The sequence below is a fragment of the Cupressus sempervirens genome, chromosome 1, assembly GCF_028749045.1.
Source record: "Cupressus sempervirens isolate cs-2001-9-10 chromosome 1, ASM2874904v1, whole genome shotgun sequence".
Lineage (NCBI taxonomy): Eukaryota > Viridiplantae > Streptophyta > Pinopsida > Cupressales > Cupressaceae > Cupressus > Cupressus sempervirens.
In genome coordinates this window covers 686265398-686289887 of record NC_143118.1, presented here as the reverse complement: position 1 = coordinate 686289887, position 24490 = coordinate 686265398, and the positions used below count along the sequence as shown (strand labels likewise).

Here is a 24490-nt window from a genome sequence, read left to right as displayed (position 1 = left end):
ACCTATGACCCCCTTCAACACATTCCATGACTACATATGTCCCTAGGGGTCCTAGCTAAGACCATATTAGAATCGTTCATATTGGTCGAAGGACCTTATGACCCCCTTCAACACATTCCATGATGACATATGTCCCTAAGGGTCGTAGGAACCTTAGGGACATATTAGAATTGGGTCACCCTATAACCCCTTTTGATCCATTCTATGACGACATGTCCCTAGGGGTCTTAGGACCCCTAGGGACATATTAAAATCGTTCATATGGGTCGATAGGGGTCATAACGTGACCTATGACCCCCTTCGACCCATTACATGATGACATATGTCCCTAGGGGTCCTAGGATCCCTAAGAACATATTAAAATCATTCATATGGGTCGAAAGGGGTCATAGGGTGACCTATGACCCCATTCAACCCATTATATGTGTTCCTAGGTGTCCTAGGACCCCTAGGGACATATTAGAATCGTTCATATTGGTTGAAGGGGGTGATAGGGTGACCTATGACCCCGTTCGACCCATTCCATGACGACATATGTCCATATTAGAATCCTTCATATGGGTCGAAGGGGGTCATAAGGTCATAGGGTGACCTATTACCCCCTTTGACCCATTACATGATGACATATGTCCTTAGGGACATATTAGAATCATTCATACGGGTTGATGGGGTCTTTCGACTCTTTCCATAACGAGATATGTCCCTAGGGGTCCTAAGACCCCTATGGACAGGGTCCTAGGACCCTTAGGGACATATTAGAATCATTTATATTGGTTGAATAGGGTCAGAGGATAACCTATGAACCCCTTTGACACATTACATGATGACATATGTCCCTAGGGGTCCTAGAACCCCTAAGACCCCTAGGGACATATTAGAATCGTTCATATGGGTTGAAGGGGGTCATAGGGTGACCTATGACCCCCTTTGACCCATTACATAATGACATATGTCCCTAGGGGTCCTAAGATCCCTAAGGTTAGAATTGTTCATATGGGTCGATGGGGGTCATAGGGTGACCTATGACCCCCTTCGACACATTCCATGACGACATATGTCCCTAGGGGTCCTAGGACCCCTAGGGACATATTAAAATCTTTCAAATGGGTCGTAGGGGGTAATAAAGTGGCCTAATACGCCTTTCGACCCATTCTTTGATGACATATGTCCCTAGGTGTCCTAGGACCTCTAAGGACATATTAGAATCATTTACATGGGTCGAAGGGGGTCATAGGATGACTTATGATCCCCTTCGACCCATTACATGACAACATATGTCCTTAGGGGTCCTAGGACCCCTAGGGACATATTATAATCATTCATATGGGTTGAAAGGGGTCATATGGTGACCTATGACCCTTTTCGACCCATTCCACGATGACATATGTCCCTAGGGGTCCTACGACCCCTAGGGACATATTAGAATCATTTATATGGGTTGAATGGGGTCATAGGGTGATGTATGACCCCTTTCGACCGATTCCATGACTACATATGTCCCTAGGGGTTCTACGACCGCTAGGGACATATTAGAATAGTTCATATGGGTCAAAGGGGGTCATAAGGTGACCTATGACCACTTTTGACCCATTACATGACGACATGTCCCTAGGACCCCTAGGGACATATTAGAATAGCTCATATGGGTTGAAGGGGGTCATAGGGTGACCTATGACCCCGTTCGACCCATTCCATGATGGCATATGTCCTTAGGGGTCCCAGGACCCCTAGGGACATATTAGAATCGTTCATGTGGGTTGAAGGGGGTCATAGGGTGACCTATGATCCCTTTTGACCCATTCCATGACAACATATGTCCCTAGGGGTCCTAAGATCCCTAGGGACATATTAGAATAGTTCATATGGGTAGTCATCCAATGACCCGCTTTGACACATTCCATGACGACATATGTCCCTATGGGTTCTAGAACCCCTAGGGAGATATTAGAATCGTTCATATGGGTCGAAGGGGGTCATAGGGTGACCTATGGCCCCCTTTGACACATTCCATGATGACATATGTTGCTAGGATTCTTACGACCCATAGGGACATATTAGAATCGTTCATATGGGTCGAAGGGGTTGATAGGGTGACCTATGACCCCTTTCGACCCATTTCATTACAACATATGTCCCTAGACCCCTAGGGACATATTAGAATCATTCATATGGGTTGAAGGGGGTCATAAGGTGACGTATGACCCCTTTGCACCGATTCTATGACAACATATGTCCCTAGGGGTCTTACGACCCCTAGGGACATATTAGAATCATTCATATGGGTCAAAAGGGGTCATAGGGTGACCTATGACCACTATCGACCCATTACATGATGACATATCTCCCTAGGACCCCTAGGGACATATTAGAATAGTTCATATGGGTTGAAGGGGGTCATAGGGTGACCTATGATCCCGTTCGGCCCATTCTATGATGACATATGTCCCTAAGGGTCCCAGGACCCCTAGGGACATATTAGAATCGTTCATGTGGGTTGGAGGGGGTCATAGGGTGACCTATGATCCCTTTCGACCCATTCCATGACAACATATGTCCCTAGGGGTCCTAGGACCCCTAGGGACATATTAGAATCGTAGAAGGGGGTCACAGGATGACCTATGACCCACTTTGACACATTCCATGACGACATATGTCCCTAGGGGTCCTAGGACCCCTAGAAAGATATTAGAATCGTTCATATGGGTCAAGGGGGTCATAGGGTGACCTATGGCCCCCTTCGACACATTCCATGATGACATATGTCCCTAGGATTCCTAGGACTCGTAGGAACATATTAAAATCATTCATATGGGTCAAAGGGGGTGATAGGGTGACCTATGACCCCTTTCGACCCATTCCATGATGACATGTGTCCCTAGTGGTCCTAACACTGCTAGGGACATATTAGAATTGTTCATATGGGTCGAATGGGCTCATAGGGTGACCTATGACCCCCTTTGACCCATTACATGATGACATATGTCCCTACGGGTCCTGGGACTCCTAGGGACATATTAGAATCGTTCATATGGGTCGAACAGGGTCATAGTATGACCTATGACCCCTTTTGACCAATTCCATGACAACATGTGTTCCTAGGTGTCCTAGGACCCCTAGGGACATATTAGAATTGTTCATATTGGTTGAAGGGGGTGATAGGGTTACCTTTGACCCCTTTCGACCCATTCCATGATGACATATGTCCCTAGGGGTCCTACGACCCATAGGAACATATTAGAATCTGTCATATGGGTCGAAGGGGGCCATAGGGTGACTTATGACTCCCTATGTGTTCTAGGACCCCTAGGGACATATTAGAATCATTCATATGGGTTGAAGGGGTCATAGGTTGATCTATGACCCCTTTCGACCCATTCCATGACAACATATGTCCCTAGGGGTCCTAGGACGCTTAGGGATATATTAGAATCGTTCATATGGGTCGAAGGGGGTCATTGGATGACCTATGACCCGCTTCGACACATTCCATGACGACATATGTCCCTAGGGGTCCTAGTTAGAACCATATTAGAATCGTTCATATGGGTCAAAGGGGGTAATAGGGTGACCTATGACCCCCTTTGACACATTCCATGATGACATATGTCCCTAGGGGTCCTATGACCCCTAGGGGCATATTAGAATCTTTCATATGGGTCGAAGGGGATGATAGGTCCTTTCGACCTATTCCATGATGACTTGTCCTTAGGATCCTTAGGGATGTATTAGAATCATTCATATGGGTCGAAGGGGGTCATAGGGTGACCTATGAACCCCTTCGACCCCTTACCTGAAAACATATGTTTCTAGGGGTCCTAGGACCCCTAGGGACATATTAGAATCATTCATATGGGTCGAAGGGGGTCATAGGTCACCTTATGACCTCTTTCGACCCATTTCATGATGAGAGGTGTCCTTAGGCATCCTAGGACTCCTAGGGACATATTGAATCATTTATATTGGTCGAAGGGGGTCATAGGGTGACCTATGAACCCTTTGGACCCATGCCATGATGACATATGTCCCTAGGGGTCCTAGGACCCCTAAGGACATATTAGAATCGTTGATATGGGTCGAATGGGGTCATAAGGTGACCTATGACCCCCTTCGACCCATTACATGACGACATATGTTCCTAGGGGTCCTAGGACCCCTAGGGACATATTAGAATCATTCATATGGGTTGAAGGGGGTGATAGGGTGACCTATAACGCCTTTCAACCCATTCCATGACGACATATGTCCCTAGGGGTCCTAGGACCCCGAGGGACATATTAATATCCTTCATATTGGTTGAAGGGCGTCATAGGGTGACCTATGACCCCTTTCAACCCATTCCATAACGACATATGTCCCTAGGGATTCTACGACCCCTAGGGACATATTAGAATCGTTCATGTGGGTCGAAGGGGGTCATAGGTTGACCTATGGCCCCGTTCGACCCATTCCATGAGGACATATTAGAATCATTCATATGGGTTGAAGGGGACCATTCCATGACGACATATGTCCCTATGGGTCCTAGGACCTCTAGGGACATATTAAAATCGTTCATATGGGTCAAAGGGGGTTATAGGATGATCTATGACCCCCTTAGACACATTCCATGACGACATATGTCCCTAGGGGTCCTAAGAACATAATAGAATCATTCATATGGCTCATAGGGTTACCTATGACCCCCTTTGACACATTCCATGACGAAATATGTCCCTAGGGGTCCTAAGACCCCTAGGGACATCTTATAATTATTTATATTGGTCGAAGGGGGTCATAGGGTGACCTCTGACCCCTCACCCTGTGACCCCCTTCGACCCATTACATGACGACATATGTCCCCAGGGGTCCTAGGGACATATTAGAAATGTTCATATGGGTTGATGGGGTCTTTTGACTGATTCGATGATGACATATGTCCCTAGGGGTCTTAGGACCCCTAGGGACATATTATAATCATTCATTTGAGTTGAAGGGTGTCATATGATGACCTATGAGCCCCTTCGACCCATTACATGATGACATATGTCCCTAGGGGTCCTAGGACCCCTAGGGACATATTAGAATCATTCATCTGGGTCGAATGGGGTCATAGTGTGACCTATGACCCCTTTTGACTCGTTACATGATGACATATGTCCCTAGGGGTTCTATGAGCCCTAGGTACATATTATAATTGTTTATTTGGGTCGATGGGGGTCATAGGGTGACCTATGACCCCCTTCGACACATTCCATGAGGACATGTGTCCCTAGGGGTCCTAAGGACATTTTAGAATCTTTCATATGGGTCGAAGGGGGTCATAGGTTACCCTATGACCCCTTTCGACCCTTTCCATGATGACATATGTCCCTAGGACCCCTATGACATTTTAGAATCATTCATATGGGTCGAAGGGGGTCATAGATCACCCATTACATAACCACATATGTCCTTAAGGGTCCTAAGACCTCAAGGGACATATTAGAATCGTTCATATGGGTTGAAGGGGGCCATAGGGTGACCTATGATCCCTTTCGACCCATTCCATGACAACATATGTCCTTAGGGGTCCTATGAGCCCTAGGGACATATTAGAATCATTCATATGGGTTGAAGGGGGTCATAGGGTTACCTATGACCCCGTTCCACCCATTTCGTGATGACATATATCCTTAGGGCTCCTACGAGCCCTATGGACATATTAGAATCGTTCATATGGGTCGATTTGGGTCATAGGGTGACCTATGACCCCTTTCGACTCATTGCATGATGACATATGTCTCTAGGGGTCCTAGGGACATATTAGAATCATTTATATGGGTTGAAGGGGGCCATAGGGTGACCTATGACCCCTCTCGACCCATTACATGATGACATATGTCCCTAGGACCCCTAGGGACATATTAGAATTGTTCATATGGATTTAAAGGGGTCATAGGGTGACCTATGACCCCTTTCGACCCATTCCATGATGACATATGTCCCTAAGGGTTCTAGTTCCTCTAGGGACATATTAGATTCATTCATATGAGTTGAAGGGGGTCACAGGGTGACCTATGAGTGCTTTCGACCCATTCCATGATGACATATTACTTAGGGGTCCTAAGACCCCTATGGGCATATTAGAATCGTTCGTTCATAGGGTGACCTATTACCCCCTTCGACACATTCCATGATGACATATGTCCCTAGGGGTCCTAGGACCCCTAGGGACATATTAGAATCGTTCATATGGGTCAAAGGGGGTCATAGGGTGACCTATGACCCCCTTCGACCCATTATATGACGACATATGTCCCTAGGGGTCCTTTGATCCCTAGGGACATATTAGAATCATTCATATGGGTCGAAGGGTGTCATAGGGTGATCTATGACCCCTTTCGACACATTCCGTGACAATGTATATTCCCAGGACCCCTAGGGATCCATTGAGAATGCGTCAGAAGGGGTCACTAGGGGCCTTAAGGACATATGTTGTCATGAAATGCTTCAAAATAATGAATTTTATAATAATTATATAATATTGTATATTTTAATATAATAATAATATATTATTATATTATATAACAATAATAATCACATATGTTACTAGATTATAGATTTAATAATAATAATAACCATATATATATTATTATATATAATATTTTTGTCATATAATACTAATATATATATTTAATAATTATAATATATATCATATATATATATATATATATCACTATAATATATTTAGTTATAATAATAATAATATTTATAACTATATTATATTTAATAATAATCATACATATTACTATAATATAATAATAATAATAATATATTATAATAATAATATTAATGTCCACACTTTTCCGAAATAAATTTCCCTCTAAAACAGTCTAAAGTTTCCCTCATAAATTTATTTCCTCTTAAATTTCTCTCCCTCCAAATTTAAAATTGAAAAAAGTCCCCCTCAATTTTCCCTCCAAATTGGTGTAAAAAATTGTTGGGCCTGATATAATATCCGATTTCATATCGGATATCAAATCGGATATCCGATTAGGCCTGGTATTTACCAAGCCTATTTGGTCAACCCAAAAAACGTGTTTGAGAAGGGTTTCAGTGACACTCAGACTTCGGGGTAGCCATTTGACAATGTTATTTTGATCGAAATTGAATGAAACAAAAAGGGTTTTATATCACTCTTGAGATTTCATTGATATAATTGCTATCGAATTTTGAGTTCGATAAGTATTTATTAGTTAATTTTCAATGAAGATTATTGTGAACTGCTGATTGTCATACTGATTGAAAAATAGCTATAACTTTCAAACGGTATAACATTTTTTAAATCCAAAAGTTGCGTCACATTCTATGCTTCGCCTAGTATAAGAAAAATAAAATAAAAATAAAATTTGGTAAAATTTTCTATTAGTTAAGGTGGTTAGACACGAGAGTTTTTTTTTTAAAAAATTTTTTAGTAGAAAATTCATATTTATTTATTTATTTGGAATAAAAATACCCAAAAATATGCATCACATCCGAGCATGAGTCTACTTTTTATATCTATAATTATATTAAAAAAAATTATCATTTGATTTTGATTAAGGTGGTTAGACATACACCTACTTTTTGTTTTCGCCTTGAACTTTTTGTAGTACTACATTAAAATCCAAATTTTTGATCAATCAATTATTTTTTCCTCCAGATAAGGCCTAGTAGTTTATAAACTAAATTCAATTTCCTACATATTATTTTCTTACAACTTTTTGATATAAAGTCCATAACCACTTTAAAATTATGTGTCAAGTTGACATAACCCTGATTTGCTGATTTTTCACTGCCACCTAAGGCCATAGTTTGGTACACCATGATCTTGCACATACCCACTAGCAACTAGCAATCATACTTTAGTGCGCAATGGGTATGTCAAATATGTATGAAAGCTCAACTAAGTATTTATCCCTTTGTCTTTCTCTCCCTCTCTATCTCTTCCTATCACATTCTCCACCCATCTCTCCTCTCTCTCTATCAATCCATTTTCTTCTCCACATATATCCCTCTCCTTTATATCCATTTCCACCTCTATCGATATCTTCCTCTCTATCGCTATCTCCTAGTCTTCTCCTCTCTCACTCTTTTGAACTCTCTAGTTGTCTCTCTCTATTACTTTATGTCCCTCTAGATCCCTCCCTGTCCATATTTCAAACATAATATATATGATCACATTTCCATATATTGTCATATTTTTAAAGCTTTTATATTCATATTTAATTTCTATTCTAAATCTCTACCCTTGACATCTTTGCATGAGTCATTTAGAGGCTTCCATACATGGATCCATGGTCCAAGTTCTACATATACTATACAAGGATTCCATCACTCTCTAACATTACTTTGCAAGGAAATTGCCCATCTCTAGCCGTGCCTTGTGTGAGTGTGGAAACCATCATATTGGTGGTGTTTACTCCTATCAAGTTTGAAGTGTCCACCACCATTTGAATTTTTGTCAATCGAGTAAGTATCTTGAGGCTTGCCCACTCATTTCACATAATAAAGAACCAAATCCCCATCTTCCTACAAACTTGTTTGATTAGCCTAATGAGATGTTTGTGTTTGAAGCCTTGGAACAAATGGTAGAATTCCACTTGAGCTCTTGATTGGGCAACATGGTATCAATAGGAACCTTCACCTCCCTACTAAATCTCCTTCATGTACCGACTACTTGTAAACAATGTTCATGGAAAGTAGAAGGCATCTTATTATTTCTTCCATTATGTTCATCAATTTATATGATCTATGGATAAAACAGATTTTAAAATATATTTGTAATATTTAGTGAGAAACAATATAATCTTTATTGTTTAGGAATGCGGGGTCATTTTTTTATATCAATTATGGGTCACATTTGATTTTTGAGCCATGCTTACAAATCTTATAAATGTAATCTATGAGTTGTAGTTTATTAATTATGGAGTATATTTTATCATATGATCACACATGGAAACCCAATAGTTTGACAAGTTGTGCAATATTGATGGTGGGTTGTATTTAAGCATGTTTCATGTTAACAACCCTTAAATATGTCAAGTGAGTTGCATATGCCTATGTAGTTGATTGTGATCAATTTTTGCAAATTTCAAAGATGTGTAGAAAATTGTAGGATATACATGACCATGTTTCGTGTAAAAGAAATCATATGCATGAAGATAGTAAGAGAGAGATAGAGATATAGAAGAAAACAAAGACGAAGGTGAGGTGGAGATAAAAACTAGAATCGAAGACAAGTAGAGAGAGATGGAAGTAGAGAGAGAGAGAGATTGAGATAAGGAAAGATAAAGATGGAAAGAATGAAAATTGAATGAAGATGAATAAAGATAGAGATTATAAGTGTTATATATGTCATATCTCCCCATCTCTACCTTTATTTCTCTCTATATTTAAATAGAGTAAACTAAATGCGAAGTCAATATATAAAAAAAAACACATTGATAAAACTAATAATTTAAAAAAATTAAGAGTAAATATGTGCTAGAAATTTAGCTTAGTTAGTTGAAAACATAAGTTTTAAATTACAAAAGATAAAAACTAATAAACATAGTACTAAAAAATAATGTCTTCCTATCTTCCATGGTTATTTGTATAAGAACGTACTATTAAGGACAACCCTACAAACAATTGACCAATTTTTACGCCGAGAGGCGTTCTATACAATGGCAGCACAAATGCCCAGCACGGGAATATGCCAAGATTCCTTGTCAATAAAAAAAAATTGGGAGCAGTTACAAACTTCCAAATTAAATATTAAAAAAGAATTCACAAAATAATAGCTGGCCGAAATAATAGGAAGCCAAATGGAGGCCGAAATAATAGGCTCGAAAAAGTAGGGCCCGAAAAAGTAGGACCCGAAAAAATAGGGCCCGAAAAAATAGGGGCGAAATAATTTCAATATAATTTTTTTTTTTTGTTAAATATAATTTTGCATGCACATTCATGCTTTTTTTTTGCGGGGAGTGGGGTAATTTGAAACAAATTCGTGGAATGTGAAGAGACGTCTGTTGGGGGATATGAGGAGCCTCTCAGAAGTTATAAAACCAAGGCTCCTCATTTCATTTTCATTTTATGTTTTTGCAGGAAGGAAGAGGTGGAGGTTATTGGAGGATTAGATTGGAGTTTTTGAATAGGAGTAAATTGAAGTTTTGGAGTAACATTTTTGCAGGTGAGATTTCTATTTTTTATTTACATTTTCATTTAGATTTAGATGTAGAAGTAAATTGAAATTCAAAATTAGTTATAATATTCTACTTTGATTTATATTTCAATTTTAATTAATTTCATTTAGATTTAGAATTTTGTTCATATGACCGAAATTGAGGCCACTGGAGGACCTGTGCAGAGTTTTTCGTGGAGATAAGCATGTGGGTACTGAATCAAGGCACATTAGGCCTCTTGGAGATGTAATTGCGGTGACTTCCATGGCTTTTTGAATCGAATAGGGCAATCTAAACAATCTCAGATCTGAAATTCTTTTTTTCCTTTTCAGCCGAAGACAGAACAAAGATTGCTTGCAAGAAATTTTGCAGAGTTTAAGATTTGATTGCTTATGGCCGACTATTCTTGGTAACTGATATTTCTATTGTATATTCCCATGCCCAGCACGGGAAGTTTTAATCTATACAATTTATTTTGTGCATTTAGTGCACAAACTAAAGAATGCATATGCAATCAATTTTTTTATCAATCTTTATGATAGCTTTTTAAAAAAAATAGAAAATAGAAATTATTCTTTTATGTATGTAGAAAAAAATTAGAAAGATTTTATGTATGTAAAAAATTAAAAGAATTCTATATACATCTAGATTTATTGAAAAGAATTCTATTTACATCTAGATATTTTGATTGAAATAACCATAATGTAAAAACAAAATATAAAATAGAAATGTTAATATATGTATGTAGAAAAAATTAGAAAGATTGCATGCATCTAAAAAAATTCTATTTACATCTAGATTTTTTTAGAATGGAAAAAAATGGATAATAGAAATATCAGTTGCATGTTTGTAGAAATAAATTAGAAAAACATGTATCTAGAAATTAAAAAGATTCTATATGTGTCAAATTTTTAGATTTTACTTTATTCTAAACTAATTATTGATGGATATATATTTTAAAAATATTTATGTAGTTTAAAGTTTAGATTTTAATTAATTTGTATGCAAATAGGAAAAAGAATAAATATTTTATATATATGTAGATTAATTTCTATTTTTAAAATTTACAAGTAAATGAGTACTTTATTCATTTAAAGTAAACAATTTTTTAAGTAATATATTTTTATTTTAGAAATATATTAATCATAATGTTCATTTATTATTACTTATTTAATATACTTACTCTCAAATCTAAGACAATAGAAATGATATTTTATTAACTTTGAAATAGGGAAGTGTTAAGCAAGTTCGTTTACAAAAATACCAAAAATATATTTGGTCTTTGATCAAATTGGAGTTAATATTAGAAATATAAATATGATCATTAACAATTAAGCTAAATTCAGTTCAAAACAATAATGTTATTTAAATTTAAATAAATTTTTTTGAAAAGAATTCTATTTACATCTAGATATTTTGATTGAAATAACCATAATGTAAAAACAAAATATAAAATAGAAATGTTAATATATGTATGTAGAAAAAATTAGAAAGATTGCATGCATCTAAAAAATTCTATTTACATCTAGATTTTTTTAGAATGGAAAAAAATGGATAATAGAAATATCAGTTGCATGTTTGTAGAAATAAATTAGAAAAACATGTATATAGAAATTAAAAAGATTCTATATGTGTCTAATTTTTAGATTTTACTTCATTCTAAACTATTTATTGATGGATATATATTTTAAAAATATTTATGTAGTTTAAAGTTTAGATTTTAATTAATTTGTATGCAAATAGGAAAAAGAATAAATATTTTATATATATGTAGATTAATTTCTATTTTTAAAATTTACAAGTAAATGAGTACTTTATTCATTTAAAGTAAACAAGTTTTTAAGTAATATATTTTTATTTTAGAAATATATTAATCATAATGTTCATTTATTATTACTTATTTAATATACTTACTCTCAAATCTAAGACAATAGAAATGATATTTTATTAACTTTGAAATAGGGAAGTGTTAAGCAAGTTCGTTTACAAAAATACCAAAAATATATTTGGTCTTTGATCAAATTGGAGTTAATATTAGAAATATAAATATGATCATTAACAATTAAGCTAAATTCAATTCAAAACAATAATATTATTTAAACTTAAATAAAATAAGCCATGTTTACTTTGAAACATCAAACAACTAATTAACTAATACAATAATTAAAATAAATGAATCTATTATGACATAGAAAAATATTTTCGAAGTATAATTTCTTTGTTTTTGAATCAATATGAGTTTTTTTTTCTACTTGAAAAGATAAACCATCCTAATTGTCATCCTTAGTTAACCCTAACAACAACCCCTACCTTAGCCCTAGCCCCAACAATGATGTACAATATAACTATAATCCAACATTAAACTATAATTATAGCACTAAAACATATCTCTATTGATATAACGAAAATCTCAGTCCAAACCATAATCTAAACCAAAAACCTACACACTAATATTGGTTATAGTCCTAACCCTAAAATCTAACCCTTAACCATAATGTAAAAAAACACTCCAAAATATTGATCAAAATCCTAAACCTACCTATATAGATAACCATGATATTAAACTCTAAATCCAGTCCCAAGGTCCTAACCATGGTGTAAACCTATAACCGAACTCTTAAAAAATTTACTAATCCCTGATCCTAATCACATTCCCAACTTTAAACTTGAACCATAAACCATAGTTGTAACCATAATCATAAACTTAAACAAAACCCTAACCCTAAAGGTACAATCATAAAATTAATCATAGCTTAGACCCTAATCCTAGCACAAACCACAATCATGACCAAATATAAATCTTCACCTTACCCCTAATCATAATTTCAATGTTAACCCTAACATTAGTTTCAATCCTACCATGATATGAACCCTAATATAGACTTCACCTTGATCCTCACCCTAATCTTAAGTCTAATTAAACCCTGACTAAAACCTAATCTAAATGATATATCTAACTATAATCCTAACTGTAATTATCATACAACCCAATGCTAACCCTCATGTATATTTAATCCCTAATCTTAACTCTAAATATTCTATAAACTCTAGAATTGACCTTGATTCTAACCATAACCCTAAAATCTAAATTGTAACCATAGCACGAAAGGTGGGGACCCCCGCTACATGGCACAATTCTGGGTCTTGGAGCCTTGCGAAAGCACTACAGAGTGAGGAAATGTCATAAAGGTGACATGTAGTAGCATGATGCAATTTTGGGCTTTAGAGCATTGCAGAAACAATGCAGCTTAAGGAGGCGCTAGAATGGAGACTCATGGAAAGAAGAGGAAAGACATTCATGTCGCTGGCAAAAAACTATGAAAAGAGATAACATGATGTCTTAACCTCCCACAAAAAATGCAAGGTTGATCCCAAGGGGGATTTTGGTTTCCCCAAAAATGAATGATGGTCATCGATGAAGGTCTTCCTCTCGAAATAGACGGCATAGATGCATCGTGAATCCTCACCAATGAAGGATTAAGTCGCAACCGTCGATGTAGATTCTCCCCTCAAAAAGGATGACTGAGATGCAACGAGGAAACTCCTCCCAATGAAGGATTAAGTCACATTCGTCGATCAAGATTGGCTTTATTTCCAATGGATGACTAAGATTTAGTGAAGAGATTCCTCCCAACAAACGAAGCAGATAGCACAAAAGGTGTGAACCCCCTCCATGTGGCACAATTTTGGGTCTTAAAGACTCATGAAAGCATTGTGGAGTGAGGAAATGTTGGAAAGGCAATGCGTGGTAGGATGATGCAATTTTGGGCTTCAGAGAATTGAAGAAACAATGTAGCATGACGATGCATCAGAATGGAGATGCATGGCAGCATCTTGTGCAATTCTAGGCTTTAGAGTGTTTCGAAGACACTAGCATATAAAGAAACATTAGAATGGGAATGCATGGCAACATCTTGCACTTTTGGGAAGATGGGAAGATAGCTCGCGAAGAAATAAGAGTTATTGAATCTCGCAGCATGAATCAACCCAACCAAGAAAAAATGATCCAGCGTGGTCAATGAAGAAACCGAGCCAACACAAAATGTTAGCCGCCAACTTTAGCGATGTTAACCCTCTGCAAAGAACCTATCCCATTTAAGGTCTCTCAGATCAGACATCAGTGATGGGTTGAATAGGGGGAAAAAATAGCACACAATGCCCTCCTAAATGAAATTCTAAATGTAACACTAATAATCACAGTCCTACTTCTTTCCCTAACCTTATCCATGAGCATGGGAATATACATATTATTATATAGGGCACCTTATATAATAATAAATATAATCTAAAATCCCAACCCTTACTCCCCTCCTAACTATAACTGTGACCATAAGAAAACTTCTAAATATAACCCTTCCTCTAACTCTAACCCTAACCCTAACCCTAACTATAATTGTAACCCTATCCCTACCACTAACTATAACCCTGAATCTAACTCTACCATAATTGGACTTTAACCCTAACTATAACTATAACCCTAAACCTAACTCTAACCTTAACCGTAACCATAACCGTAACTCAAAACCTAACCCTAATCGTAGCTAGGATTCTAATACTCTGTCTACCCCTAACTCAAACTATAGCCCTAACTATACCTCAAACTCTAACCGTAACTCATATTCTAACCCTAAACCTAACCCTAACCTTGACCCTAACCCTAACCCTAAGCCTAAGCCTAACCCTTTGTCTACCCCTATCTCTAACCCTAACCCTAACCCTAACCCTACCCCTAACTCTAACCCTAAATCTAACTCTTTCTGTAAATCTAACTCTACCATAATTAGACTCTAACCCTAACCCTAACTTTAATCCTGACTGAAACCCTAACCCTAACCCTAACTCTAACCTTAACCCTGACTCAATCCCCTTACCCTAACCTTAACATTGATATAACTCTCTCTATATATAACCCTAACTCTAAATATAAACCTAACCCTAACCTTAACCCTAACCCTAAATCTAACTCTAACCCTAACTATAAGCGTAACCCTACCCCTACCCATAACTCTAACTGTAAATCTAACTCTACCATAATTGGATTTTAATTTTAACCCTAACCCTAACTCTAACCCTAACCTTGACTCAAAACTCTAACCCTAACCCTAACTCTAACATTAACCCAACTGTAAAATTAACTCTATTGGTAACTCAAACCCTAAAACTAACCCTAATTCTAACCCTAACTCTAACTCTAGCTCTAGCTCTAACCCTAACTCTAACCATAACTCAAACTCAAACCCTAAACCTAACCCTAATCCTAACCCAAATTATAATGCTCTGTCTACCCCTAACTCAAACTATAACCCTAACCCTAACTCAAACTCTAACCCTAACTCATACTCTAACCCTAAACCTGACCCTAGCCCTAACCCTAACCTAGAACCTTACCCTAACCCTAACCCTAACCCTATCTATAACCCTAATCCTAACCCTAACTCTAATCCTAATCTTAACCCTAATTCTAATCCTAACACTAACCTTAACCCTACCCCTAACTCTAACCATAAATCTAACTCTACCATAATTAGAATCTAACCCTAACCCTAACCTTAACCCTAGCTCAAACCCTTACCCTAACTTTGTCCCTGACCATATATCTACGTATGACTATAACATTTTACATTACAATATCCCAAAAATAAAAAATATATTTTTATCTAAATTAAACTCCTTATATTAAATTTAAAATAATATTTGACTCAAACCTTAACCGTAACCCTAAACTTAACCATGAGCATTACTCTAACCCTAACCTTAACCATAAACATAACTCTACACCTAACTCTAACCCTAATTCTAACTCTACCATAATTGGACTCTAATCCTATCCCTAACCCTAACTATAAGCATAACTCTAACCCTAGCCTTAACCATGAGCATAACTCTAACGTTAGCCTTACTATAACCCTAACACTAACCCTAATCATAACCATAACCATAACTCTAACCCTAACCTTAACCATGACCATAACATTAACCCTAACCTTAACCATAAACATAACTCTAATCTAAACCATAACCATAACTCTAACAATAACCATAACCATAACTCTATCCCTAACCTTAACCATAGCTCAAACCCTAACCCTAACTCCAACCCTAACTCTAATGCTAACCCTAACCCTAATTCTATCCCTAAGGTTAACATTAACTATAATGGTAACTTTGTCCCTAACCATATATCTATGTATGACTATAACATTTTACATTACAATATCCCAAAAATAAAAAAAATATTTTTAATCTATATTAAACTCCTTATATTAAATTTTTAAAAATATTTTGAAGCATAATTTTATACTAACTTCATACAACTCTAATTAAAAATTAATTAACAATTTTATAGTAACCTTATCAAAATAAAAAATAAAAAGTAAATATTTAAAAATAGAAAAATTTAAAATTACTTTTTTGGTTGCGCCGCAACTGCCACTAGCTATATATACCTCTATATATATTACGCCGAGAGTAATCATTCTCGAGGCGCCTATTTTTTTTCATTAATCCCAACTGCGATTAAAATAACTTTGGGATTAAATAAAAATAGGTGCCTCGAGAACGATTACTCTCGGCGTAATATATATAGAGGTATATATAGCTAGTTATAAAATAAAAAACATAATGGACTTTTTATGAATATTTTAGCATTTATCTTCATGATCTGCATAGTTTGTAGTAAAAAATAACCAAAAAAAATTGGAAAAAAATAATCACTTCGTGAATTTGAAAAAAAAAAATTGACTTTGTTTTGTCTTCAGTACATTTTGTTTGGAGATAGTCCAGTTCATATAATTTATTATTTATTTGATTTTTCACAGTTCCGAAGACATTCTCGAGCATTTTTTAAGACATTTTCTGCACTTGCGGTAGACTCTTACTCCGTCAATCGCCAATTTAATTTACAAATCTTTTTTAACCAAAACCCTCAGTAAATGAAATTGAAAGTTTCAGCAATCTGTTCTGTATATACTCCTCTCTGCATTGCCGACAACTTCCCACTACACGAATAATGAATTTTTTTCGCTTCTTAGAAATGCGGGTATCACAACATAAATTACCCTCTACAAACAGAACTCCAACAAGGGGGAATTCCATTTCTTTCCACACTCAGCTGAATACGAGGTCCCTAAGTCTCTCAAACCACTCTCTGGCATCGCGAATCATCTCAAAGCCTTCAGCTGTAACGTCTTACAGATTGGAAACAATATTTTCCACTTCCAGACCAGGTATCATTAGGCCGCTTTCAATTTGTCAACAACGTTTCGAGGAAAAAATGACAATTTTAAGAAAACTTAAACAACAGAAACTTTCAGGGTCGCAGTCTCTATTATTGCCTCGAATGGAGATGCGGGGTATCGATCCCCGTACCTCTCGCATGCTAAGCGAGCGCTCTACCATCTGAGCTACATCCCCGGTCTGGACAGATTTCTGTATTATAATGAAGGCAAAGAAGGCAATGATGGTTTTGTGCGGGATAGACGCAGGACGATTTTGTTTAAAAGCCCAGTGCGCCATTGTATTTTATTGTTTGATTGAATGTATCTAACAGAGTCACATTAATCCTTCCCTCTAGATGAAATTTCCACTTGTTTAGAGGATGAAGAGGCAGATAGCGAGTGTTGTAATGATCCCACATGCGCGAGAAGAGGTGACAGAACTGAGAGGGGGTAAGTACAAATAGGAGGGGAAGAGGTTATACAAAGCATACTTACCTGGGCGGGGTCAATCGGTGATCAGGAAGGCCGATGGCCTAGGGAGAGCACCTTCATTGCACGTGAAGAAGGGGGCTCTGCCTAGCATCTACCACTGTGGAGAGTGCACGTCATAATTTGTGACAGCGGGGGCTCGCGTTCGCGCGGCCCCCAACAACGAAGCGAAAAATAAATTGGTTAGCATATACATGGTCACAGGTATATTCGATATAGTTGATCTTCCTCTGATTGGTGTTTTTTCTCTGCTTCGATGTTAGAAGAGGTAAAGGTTTTGTGCTTCAAAGTTCAGAGGGTTGAAGAATTTTTTTTGATTTCTGTTTCAAAGTCGGACGGGGAGAACTTCAAATGAAAATGCCAGGCAAAAGATCCCATCTTGGACTTTTGAGGATAATTTTAAGTCAATTTGACCCTAGCTCATTTCATTCCAGGTCTCCATGTGAGGAGCTCATTTCATTCTAGGCCTCCATTTGAGGAGCTCAATTTTTTGAGGATAATTGTAAGTCTCATCCTGGACTTTTGAGGATAACTGTAGGTCAATGCGATCCAAGCTCATTTCATTCTATGTCTCCATATATGAGGAGCTCATTTCATTCTAAGCCTCCATCTGAGGAGCTCATTATAATTCAAAGTGATCCAGGTTAATTTCATTCTAGGTCTCCATATGGGGAGCTCATTTCATTCTAGGCCTCCATCTTAGGAGCTCATTGTAATTCAAAGTGATCCAAGTTAATTTCATTCTAGGTCTGTTTTATTCCATTTTATAATGCTAGATCATCATTTCTTTAGCATCAAGTGCCTATCTATCTACTATCTTAAAACTTATTTGAAACATTGGTAGGAGTTGACAAATAGGAATAGTAATTAGTGTAGTGACAGTTGACCTAACCTACATATGAGAATCCAAATGTGTAACAAGCTTGCTGTCATGAACTTAAAATTATAAATGAGCCAGTAGGTGACCTAACCTACATATGAAAATCCAAGTCAGTTAGGGAACACTTGATGTGAAAAGATTGAAATGGTTTTTGGTTCTGCAAAAAGTCAAATTTTAAGACTCAAACAAATTTTATAAGCAAAATCTATAATAAATCTTAGCTTCAATTGTCTAGATCTTGGAGACTTTAAAGAACTATGTATTGAGTTGTGAGGGTGGTTGAAGTTCAAAATATCTTGTTAAACTCTGTAGGGCTTGTATTTAGTAGACATGCAAGTTTTACTAATTAGATTTTTGGAGATGACTTCACCTTCATTATATTTTCTCTTCATGCTCATAATCTTGATGGACCCTAAAAACATTAATGTAATAAGAAGCAAGTTATCTTGTGCTCATGTTCCCAATTATAAGGTAGTGGCAAGTTGAACAAGAATTTTTGACACGTGGTGTGGTGGAGATATGGACTATGTTTTGAGGAAATTGGGAGTAGAAATATGGTGATATGTATTAAGTTCTATTGGACCTTCAAACTAATTTATGAGTTTCCTAAATGTAAAGGAGTGGGTACAATCTAATTGCTCATAAGAGCTAAGATCTTTCACCACTTTAAGATCTCAAATGTGGACTTCAAAAAAATGTTTGACCTAAGATGCTTTTGGACAAATGATTTAATAAAGTTTGATTGTACAATCAAATCTTAACCAAATAGGAATCTCATCTCTAAATTAAATTCTATAAACTTGATTAGACTTTTGAAATCCTAAATCATGACAGAAAAAACCAACTATCCTTGATAATTTCCACGAGTCTAAATGCAACTACTAACATCTTAAATTATTTCAATAAGTGCAAATGCAACTAAATAATATGTCTCCATGATACATTTAGTTTTTACTTACTTTTTAATTAAGTCTGCCCCTCCCAATCTTATCTGAAAAATTATTATTAATTTTTTAATTTAAAACTAAAAGATAATCCACAAGATCAAACAGTTCTACAAAAAATTGAACAATTTGTTAGTCATGATAAACTGAACGGTAAGTCTTCACAAAGCCAGCAGTTCAACGAAAAAATGGAACCATATCTGTTAGTTTACACACTAAACAGCGTGAAAACCTGTCCTCAAAGACTCTATCGCGTTTTACAATCACTGCAGTCTCAGGACATTTCAATAGCTCAAATTGAAACAAATAATTAAAAAAACATATTCTACATAACCCAGAACGATTTCCTTCCAACCCCAAACATTATATTGGTTGACTCCAAATGCGAGAAAGCAGAAGGGTCTGTCAGCAACACTTTTGCTTCTCTCTCTTGCCCTTCACCATTCTGGAATGGAGTCCGTGTACGCCATTAACAAAAGCTTTCAAATCTGCACTGGAAGATCCTCCTCCTTCTACAGCTTTTCTCGCCGCCTCCTTCATTTTCTCTGCACTCTTTCTCATCTCCTTACCCTTGTCTTCAATTAACACCATTCTCACAACCTCCTTAACTCTCTCTGCATCAGGAACAGCATATCTGTTTTGGCAGAAGGGAATGGCGGCACCCAAATCCTCAATTAGCTTCGAATTGAAGGGTTGATCACCATACATGGGCCATGCGATCAAAGGAATTCCCAAATTTACACTTTCAAGCGTCGAATTCCACCCACAGTGGCTGGCAAAGGCACCCACTGACGGGTGAGAAAGAATGAGAAGCTGCGGTGCCCAGCCCCATATGACCACACCTCTGTTCTTAGTTCGTTCATGAAAACCCTCGGGGAAATATGCTGCGGACTCCGACGTCGCGGGTTCGAGTGCCGGGGCCACTTTGATTGCCCAGACAAATGGCTGCCCGCTAGCTTCCAGGCCTGTAGCCAAGGCCTTGGTTTGCTGGGGGGATAAATAAGTCTGGCTTCCGAACGAAACATACACAACGGAACGAGGGGTCTGCGAATCCAGCCATTGAATCAGCTCCTCCTCCCCAATGTCCGCCATTTTTCCTCGCATGCCGACCATGGTAGATCCCTTTGGAGGAAAAACAGGGCCGATTCCCCAAACCGGCTTATTTGTTACATTTCTCAAGTGCTGCAAACACCCAGGTTCCAGATCATGAAAAGTATTGATCAGCATTCCGGCGCCATGGCCGACGGATTGAAAGCGCCCTAAGATGAATTTCACCGTCGCTAGGGCTCCGCAGGCGTTGAACAAAACGCTTGCCAAATTAAACTTTTGGGCCGATTGCAGGGCCCAGACGATGAAAAGATCGTGGATGATGCAAACCGGAGGACTCGTTTCTTGTTCCAATTGGCCCTCGATCCAACGATTGAAGGGGTTTTGAAGCTTTTCTGCCAGTTCGCGAATTAGGTCCGAGGCTTCCATTGGGATCATATCTGAGCTCTCGAGGCCAGCGGGTAAGCCCTTCACGGCGGGCGTGGGGAGCACAACGAGGCGAATGTCGAGGCCGTTGGAGATGGCTTCTGAAATGGGGTGTTGTATTCGATCTGCGTTTGCCTGGGTTGTGACGTAGCTGACTGTGAGGCCATTGGAGGCCAGAAGCGTTGCCATGTCGAGAAAGGGAATGGCGTGACCCAGTGCCGGAAACGGCACCGCCACGACATGGGGTTTCTCGCAATTGTTCATCCTTGACATGATCATGAATGAATTTCAGTGCCCATTTCCAGAGGCCGTTTCAAGGGTTTGGGAAAAAATTGGGATTTCTGGGGAGCCGTTTAGTGTGAATGTTTCTGAAACTTTTGGATCGCGTCAAAAACAGACATTGCGGAGAATTTTGGAATTTCTGAGGAGCTGTGAACGAATCTGAAGCTTTCGATCCCGTCGATCATAGGTATTTTGGAATAATCTACAAGGCTCTGGAAATCAAAGACGACAATTTTGATGATTTCTTGGCGGAGTAGGACCATTTATTAGTTTCGTCACCAGTGACGAAATTCCCCCAGCAAACGGCAAATTTTAAACAAAATTTAATTTAAAATACAGTTTTAAAATAATTTTTAAAAACAATAAAATGCCGATTTGATGCCGGCATAGACATTGGGGCAATGATGTAACCTCATCTTAATGGATTAATTATACAAAAATATAAACACTTTACTAATTAATCTATAATATAGAAGTTATAGTATGCATATTCAAAATATGATTAATTATATAATTTTAAAGCAATACTATAATTATAAACTATAACTCGTCTTGTTTGACATATTAATATACAAAATTATCATTGGCTTGATCATATGAAAATCCAAATTCTTGTATTGTATCTAGAAAATTGTAAGTAATATTTACATAGATCATTAAATTAGTGAAGATTATTTTCTATTTTAGTATATTAATTTTAAGTATTAAATAACATTTATAAAAGTTCATAATATTAATTTATTCAATAATGTAAAGAATCAATCGTGTGACTTATGGTTTAATAAAATAATGTATGAACTCTTCACATCAAATGCATAATTATTTAACATAAAATGACAATTTCTTGTAATTAACGCCATAGGCGTTTTCCTTATATGAGATGTCCAACCTCATTTGGACAATGGACAATTGATAATGCTCCATAATAGTGGACGACCATTGAAATTATCTAGCCTGTTCAAAAGATTACTATTCACAATATTACTTTTTAAGGAAAGCGTGGATTGACAACTGTTAGGTCAACCTGATGATTACCATTCACGATATCCATTTTGAAGCCAGAGTGTGAAAGGAGAAACACAAGTAAGTAAGGATGAACCAAATGGTCAGTATCCACATTTAATTTCTTCCCATGGCAGTAAATTAGAACAACCTTTGTTTGAACCAAATTTGGTATCCATCAAAAGTGCAACATGTGCCTCCACTCCCTTACTTGTAGTTGGACCTCGTCAATAACCATCATCTCTATTACGGTAGTAAACTAGAGTAGCCGCTTGTCACCATTAACTTTGAACTCAGTCTGACACCGCTAACTCTAAATTCGGTCTATTTTGGCGCAATGTTCAGTAGATGTGGGATTGCATTAAATAATACCACTGCTTCACACTCTAACCACATAAATATTTTATAAGCAGTTAATGGGAGCTTCAATGTTGGACACCAGCATCAATTGAACTAAGAATTAGTCAAAATTTTAAACAATATATCATTATAATTATAATTCTATATACATTGAATATTTTAAAAATTATCATGTTCAATCATTAATATAACTTTTCCCTCTTGCATAAAGTTCAAAATTTGTTGCTTCGTGACTTAATTTTTTCAATAATTTTTTTTTATCTACAAAATATATTTAATTAATTAAATTAAACTTATTTAAATAAAAAGAATGTATTAAATGGGTGTGAGATTTCTTAAACTCACTCAATAATAAGTGTAAAATAAAAACTAAGTATATTTTATATTTGAAAATTCTAACAAACATTTAAATTTTAATCAATCGTATGGGTAAGTGCACCAAGTTGTGGTGCCAAAAGGGGGGTATAAGTGGACACCTTTTTCCTGAAATTTGCAATTTTTGAACTTCAACAAGAATTTGAAGATAGTTACGCTCAAAATTTTAAGATATGACAAAAACAAAAGTCATATTCCTTTGAATCTAGTTTCTAAACTACTAATATTTTTTCAAAATGGTTTAGTTTTAGGTCCTCAAAAAAGGGGGCCACCAAAAGTGGTACTGTTTGGCCTAGGGTTGGTTTGCAAAAATAGTAAACTCAATCCCCATCTCCCATCCTTCTCAAATTATACAGTACACCAACCTAACTTTCATTTTCGTAAGTGGTATGTAATTCCCATGGTGGAAAAGAAAGTGAGGGCATTTTTTCTAGAAACTGCTAATGAAATGAGGGTTTTGGTGCACACGAGAGAGATATTTGGATATCTTTTGACTTAGAACACTTCAACTCTTCAAACCAATTAAATTTCCTAGATCATCATGGATTTTGATGTAATCATTCATTTTCTTCCGCCAATCCGTACCAATCTATACACACACATGTTGTAGTCCAATTACAAGGAAAATAGGGAGTTTTTATTGATTTCAACTAAAAAATTACATTCTATGTCTTCCACCCACCTAAAAGGGATATATGAAGACCTTTCTCAGCTAATCCAACCAATTTTCAAAGGTTGTGATCATTGGGAGTCTATTTTGAAAAAGTTGACAACTTTTGTTGTAATGTGAAACGTTTTTTACAATTTATTCAAAATGTACTCTTTAACCATGCTAGGACCTTCCTCTAGTGTCCTAGGGACCTAAAACATATTTAGAAGCCTAAGAACACACCTACCTTATCATAGGACTAAGATGTTCCCAATGACCATAGTAAAAAACCAATGGTTTATAGAACACAAATGGTGACTAGGCCTTACAAGTAGGCTTATTCAAATAAGAAAACAACTTCTAAAAGTTATAAAAGACTCTAGGCATGAATTCCCTTGAGTAAGTATCCTAAAGATCTTGTAGGAGTGGATTCCTTTGAGAGTGGATGTATAGGTGCTCCTACACTAGTCATTTCTAATATTTGAGAGAGGCCCAAGATTGAAATCCCCATATTTTAAGGAAATACTAACCCAAAGAAACTAATCTACTAGATAAATTATCTAGAAGAATATTTGGAGTATAAAGATATTGAACTTTTTGAGAGGATCAAATTCACAATGGCCAAATTGAAATATCGTGTGAAAAAATGATGGCAA

The 24490-nt window shown here is 36.8% G+C and overlaps 1 protein-coding gene and 2 non-coding genes across 3 annotated transcripts; 1 reads left to right on the top strand and 2 right to left on the bottom strand.

Moving 5' to 3' along the window:
- Positions 1 to 17503: 17503 nt before the first annotated feature.
- Positions 17504 to 17576, bottom strand: TRNAA-AGC (transfer RNA alanine (anticodon AGC)). The gene has a single exon. It is a non-coding gene; the product is annotated as a tRNA-Ala (tRNA).
- A 291-nt stretch (positions 17577 to 17867) lies between these two features.
- Positions 17868 to 18029, top strand: LOC149579792 (U1 spliceosomal RNA). Its single transcript, XR_016357397.1, has one exon. It is a non-coding gene; the product is annotated as a U1 spliceosomal RNA (small nuclear RNA).
- A 1772-nt stretch (positions 18030 to 19801) lies between these two features.
- On the bottom strand, positions 19802 to 21739 carry LOC149579791 (UDP-glycosyltransferase 73B4-like). Its single transcript, XM_089786872.1, has one exon. It carries the CDS (start codon positions 21443 to 21445, stop codon positions 20099 to 20101), a length of 1347 nt encoding a protein of 448 aa, XP_089642998.1. The 5' UTR covers positions 21446 to 21739; the 3' UTR covers positions 19802 to 20098.
- Positions 21740 to 24490: the final 2751 nt, after the last annotated feature.

What these genes read in the sequence shown, in the direction of transcription:
- LOC149579791 (XM_089786872.1), bottom strand. Translation starts at nt 21,445, where the DNA reads ATGATCATGTCAAGGATGAACAATTGCGAGAAACCCCATGTCGTGGCG.